The 6,000-nt window shown below is 40.7% G+C and overlaps 1 protein-coding gene across 1 annotated transcript in view; it reads right to left on the reverse strand.

The window, feature by feature from the left end:
* ank2b (ankyrin 2b, neuronal) overlaps positions 1 to 6,000 on the reverse strand; it is a gene marked incomplete at its 3' end in the record, with an annotated part of 215,575 nt that overhangs the window by 22,733 nt on the left and 186,842 nt on the right. Inside the window, 1 exon segment of the mRNA XM_037674797.1 lies at positions 3,325 to 3,385. Coding sequence (XP_037530725.1) covers positions 3,325 to 3,385 — 61 coding nt within the window.

The raw sequence follows: 6,000 nt of genomic DNA on the forward strand, positions 1-6,000 counted from the left end.
AGGTGACTCTGTTAAGAGTGGATAGTCCTCAGCAACTGAATCTACAGATGGAGGTCGGCTCTCACCAAACAAAGACTCTGTTGAAACAGAGCTACACTCAATGTCTGATACAAATGAAGAAGGTGATGAGGGTTTCTCTAGTGTGGATAGGGTGGTGGAGTCTATCACTTCTCGTCTAAACTCTGGAATGGGTGACTCAGATGAATGGGCTCTGTTTCTATCAACTGAGTCTGTAGATGGAGGTCTGATCTCAGTAAATAATGATCCCAAAGACCCAAATTCATTATCTGAAAAAACTGATTCAACTGATGATGACTGAACAGATATAAAACTCATGAAAGTATTTAATGAAAACATCCCAAAACTGGGAATAGGAGAGTCGATTGACAGTGCTTTATATGCATTTACAGATGATATCGAATCAGGAGATGAGGGTCTGTCATCCAAAAGTTGTGACAAATTTAAATCAGTTTCTAGTTCCTGATCAGAAAACTCTAACTCTGTAGGCTGTGGCTTTATATAAAGTTGTGAGGGACCTGACAAAGAGGGTATGGATTGAGTAATAGGAGCTTCTGGTTGAATATCTGCAGGGCTTCCTGATTCAGAGGGTTGGGGTGTGGCTGTGTCCAGAGGCATCAATGATTCTAGTGACATAAACCTATTTTCTGCTTCAGAATCAAATGACAGTGATCTTTTGCACATTTCTACTTGCAAAGTGGATCTTTCCTGACAAAATTCGGACTGTTTTCCACTTAACTGAAACTTTCCTACTTTGCTGGTGAAGGTTTCTCCTACATACTGTGGATCATGGATTGGAGAGATAAACTTCCACACGTCTGTATCATAAACCAAGTTGTAGATGGGTTGTGGATGTTTTGTTAAAGATAAAAGTGTATGATGTGGATTTTTAACAGATAAAGACTCGTCCTGACCTTCAGGTACACCTATAGTTAATGCCAATGATAGTTTTAGGTCCTCAGATTCAGATTCTGGTGATGATGACGTTAAGCATCTAGCTTTGTCACCAAATACTAAACTGTCTTTGGTTTTAGATAGAACATCTTCTTGATGTTTTTTAACTTTCTTGAACTTTTTTCTCTTAATACAACTCAACTTATCACTTACAGAACTGTTCATTCCCTCATTTGACCTTCCTACATTTGATAAATCATGTGATAGCTCTGTTTTGAACACATCATCTGATAAAACACCTGCCGGTGATGAATGTTCATTTGACGTTTCTAATTCAGGACTTCTAATGTCTAGCAGAGCTGACTGTGGTGACGTTCTGTATATGGACATTGAGTCTAGAGAAAAAGTTCTGTTTTCAACATCATCATCTTTCTCGGTTTGGAACTTGATTGATGTTGGTGGTCTGTCCTCTTTATCAAAGGTCAGTGATTGTTGTTTGTGATCACTTGAATCAAAAACTGCCTTTGCAATGTCGTCAGATTCGGTGGAGACAGCTGGATATCTACCAACAGATACAAATGATTCTGACTCATTTCCAGATTTAAAACAGGAAGGCAAGAAGGCACTGTTTTTATGATTAAATGATGGAGTCAGAGAGCTATAACCTTCAGCAGAGTATACAGACTTAGATGGTCTGAATCTCTCTCCTGTCATTAGAACAGGTGAGTCAGGCCAGTTGGGACTGAATTTGGGAACAGATGAATTAGGCGATGGTGCATGACATCCATCCATATATGCTGCAGATTCTGGAGATGCAGGCCTGTTCCCAGAAAACAGAACAAATTCCCGCATTTCAAACTCTACACGTGATGAGTCTGACTCAGGTGAGGATGATCTGTATTCACATGTATAAGGCTCAGAAGCAAACCAGTTAAAATCTTGGACAGGAGAGTCTGGTGGAAGCTGGCAGCATGAAGTGATGGACTTTGTTGATTCAGGAGATGATGATCTGATCTCATGAAAATCAGGAGTAACATACTGATCTGGTGTAAGAAGCAAATTCACCGTCTCTAAAACACATGACTCAGGTGATGATGCTCTGTCTTCAATGACAAAACCTAAGGACCAAGGTGAAACGGATCCTTCATCACAATAGTCACTGCCTGGTGATACCGGCCTTCCAAATGGTCTTATATTTGAAATCATTGGTGTTAATGGCTTTTCTTTTGATTCGGATGCAAACGGACAAGTAGTACCCCCTAGGGATCTCAGTAAGTGCTGCATCTGATTTGCTGCCCCATCATTTCCAGATTCCCATGGAAGAACAGGTGGTGGGAGTGGGGACAAAGGCCTAAACTGTGTTATTGGAGAATCAGGTGCAAGTGAAATCAGCTCATTCACTGATGACACAGACTCAGGTGAGGAGGCTCTGCTCTCTGTCAGGAATATTGCACTATCCGAACAGCATTCAGGTAAAGCAAAACTCTCATGTGATGAAATTACAAAATCAGAAATAATTCTTGACAGCGGTTCATGTTCAGATGCTTTAAGTTTGGTAGAGAAGGTATCTGAGGCAATAATTTTCTCTCTTTGGACCATTATATCTGGAATTTTACAGCTATCATTAGAAGAATCAGCCAAATATTTGTTGGCTTCATTTGTGTCATGAAGGGATTCAAGATTAGATGAACCTAAGGTCTGTTGAGCATCACGGTCATCCACAAAGCTCAGCACATCATCAGCTTTTATGAGACTAGCAGATTCCAGAACCTCATCCCTCCTGCCTACTTGATTGGTGTCATCAGATGGTGAATACACGAGCAGTGTGGACACATCGTCACAATATGAATCCACTGCCTCAGCTTCATGTCCAGACAGGACTTTATAAAGCTGATGAGACCCTTCATCTACGTATCTCATGGAAGCTTGTTTGGACATTTGTGGTGCCCCACAAGAAGTAGGCTGTGGCTTTTCTTCACTTATAGTTTGCTGAGAAAATATTTCTTCTCCAGAAACCTCATCAGTTTCTGTAAGCTCTATAGACAATGTTCTAAAGTCTTCTTCAGCTTCATCACCTTCTACCAAGCTGTCTCCAAAATCAGTCATGGACAGGGGCTGATCTTCAGATACACCTGTTCTGGAGCCATTAAATGTCTCACGCCAAGGCAAAGGAGATAAATGATCTGAGATGTCTTCAGAATGGGAAGTTTGGAGACACTCCAAACTCCAGTCCTCGCCCCCCACTGCCCCCTCATATTCAACAGCCCCTTCATTATAACATGTTTCCAAAGTGGGGTTTGGAGGAGGAGTAATCTGGGCACACAGCCTGGGTCCCCCCTTATACACAGGATCCATCACGTGAGATCGGAGGTTGTAGGGAGAAGTGCGATACAACGTGAAGAACGGACTTACTTGTTTAAAATTGCCTGTATGTATTGAGTCTGTCACTTCCTCATATATTGTTTGTGATGCCCTGCAAAACAAACAAAAAATGTGATTTTTAGTCAAACAATGACAGTAATGAGAACAATATCTGAAAACCACTGTTCTAATATTAAACAAACTGCAAATATAAGCAACATAAAATTCAGAGGTACTGATAGCCCAGTGAAGTGTAAAAATATTTATAATGTAATATAATTATTTAATATATAATAATATTTAAACTTTGGTATGGTTTGACCCAGGCCAAAGTATGCCTAGGGCATTATCTGGCTTAGGTCCCTCTAACGGTTAAATTGTAACCTGTTACAGCAGCCAGTGAAGTCACAGGTTGTGAGGCACAATAAAGGAAGAATGCTAAGGGAGGTGAATACTTCTGCCACTAGCTGTGCATTATCAAAACCACCCAAAATCTTAAGGTGAATTTCTTTGTATTTATTCTTTAAAAAATGAACTTCCTTTTGGGCAGCTGTGGCTGAGTGGTTAGAGCAGTCGTCCTCCAATGGGAGGGTTGGGGGTTCAATTCCACCAGCAGTCACATGCTGAAGTATTCTTGCGTAAGACAATGAACAACTCATTGTCTCTGATGTGTGTCCCATCAGTGTATGAATGTGATCTAAGGCACTGATTAGTCTCTACAGATTCAGATTATCTTTAAGGAGATGTAGTAGAGTGCTGTATGAATGTGTGTGTGTGGAGGTAAATGAAGGTACAGATTGTGTTGTAAAGAGCTTGGAGTATCTTGATAAGACAGAAAGGTGTTACATAATATATATATATACAAACCGGATTCCAAAAAAGTTGGGACACTAAACAAATTGTGAATAAAAACTGAATGTGATGATGTGGAGGTGCCAACATCTAATACTTTATTCAGAATAGAACACAAATCACAGATCAAAAGTTTAAACTGAGAGAATGTATCATTTTAAGGGAAAAAAATCTGTTGTTTCCAAATTTCATGGCGTCAACAAATCCCCAAAAAGTTGGGACAAGTCCATTTTTACCACTGTGTGGCATCCCCCCTTCTTCTTACAACACTCAACAGACATCTGGGGACAGAGGAGACCAGTTTCTCAAGTTTAGAAATAGGAATGCTCTCCCATTCATGTCTAATACAGGCCTCTAACTGTTCAATCGTCTTGGGCCTACTTTGTTGCACATTCCTCTTTATGATGCGCCAAATGTTCTCTATAGGTGAAAGATCTGGACTGCAGGCTGACCATTTCAGTACCCAGATCCTTCAACTACGTAGCCATGATGTTGTGATTGATGCAGAATGTGGTCTGGCATTATCATGTTGAAAAATGCAGGGTCTTCCCTGAAAGAGATGACGTCTAGATGGGAGCATATGTTGTTCTAGAAACTGAACATAGTTCTCTACATTAATGGTGCCTTTCCAGACATGCAAGCTGCCCCTGCCACAAGCGCTCATGCAAACCCATACCATCAGTGATGCAGGCTTCTGAACGGAGCGTTGATGTAGTGAACTTCGGATTTCCCCTGATAATATGGGTCCTCTTGGATCCCATATCCTTGCGTCCTACACATGTCCCATATACGATAATCACGTTCATCCTCTGAAAGAGGAGCCTTTTTGTCCCAGCGTGCACCTTCATTACGTGGTTTGTTAGTTTGAAAATACTGCCTTATTAATGTAAATGTGTGATGTGTTAAACTTGATTCTGTTAATAAATGACCCACTCGCTTGGTGAGTCAAAGATAATTAACGTCTCACGTCCACATTTCTGTTGAATTCAACGCACGAACATCACACAGTCCAGAAAGATGAGTGAACCCGTTTAATGTATGAATATATCTCAGGATATGTCATACTACATTGATAACAATTTGGGCTATCCTTGTCCTCTCTGGTCCGGATGACATGGCGTCCCAGTGTTCCATAAAGAACTTCAAATCGTGACTCATCTGACCACAGAACAGTCTTCCATTTTGCCACACTCCATTTTAAATGACCCCTGGCCCAGTGCAAATGTCTGAGCTTGTGGAGCTTGCTTAGAAATGGCTTCCTCTTTGCACTGTAGAGTTTCAGCTGGCAACGGCGGATGGCACGGTGGATTGTGTTCACTGACAATGCTTTCTGGAAGTATTCCTGAGCCCATTCTGTTATTTCCTTGACAGTGGCATTCCTGTTTGAGGTACAGTGACGTTTAAGGGCCCGGAGATCACGAGCATCCAGTAGAGCTTTACGGCATTGACCCTTACGCACAGCGATTGTTCCAGATTCTCTGAATCTTTTGATAATGTTATGCACGGTTGATGATGATAACTTAAACGTCTTTGTTATTTTACGCTGGGTAACATCATTCTGGTATTGCTGCACTATCTTTCTGCACAACAATGGTGGAATTGGTGATCCTCTTATCATCTTGGCTTCTGAGAGACACTGACACTCTGAGAAGCTCGTTTTATACCAAAGCATGTTGTCAATTGACCTAATTAGTGTTAATTGGTCTTCCAGCTGTTCGTTATATGCTCAATTTCCTTTTTCCAGCCACTTATTGCTACTTGTCCCAACTTTTTTGGGATTTGTTGACACTGTGAAATTTTGAATCAACATATTTTTCCTTTAAAATGTTACATTTACTCAGATTAAACTTTTGATCTGTCATCTATGTTATATTA

Source organism: Nematolebias whitei, chromosome 1, assembly GCF_014905685.2.
Source record: "Nematolebias whitei isolate Nwh7 chromosome 1, NemWhi1, whole genome shotgun sequence".
Classification (NCBI taxonomy): Eukaryota; Metazoa; Chordata; class Actinopteri; order Cyprinodontiformes; family Rivulidae; genus Nematolebias; species Nematolebias whitei.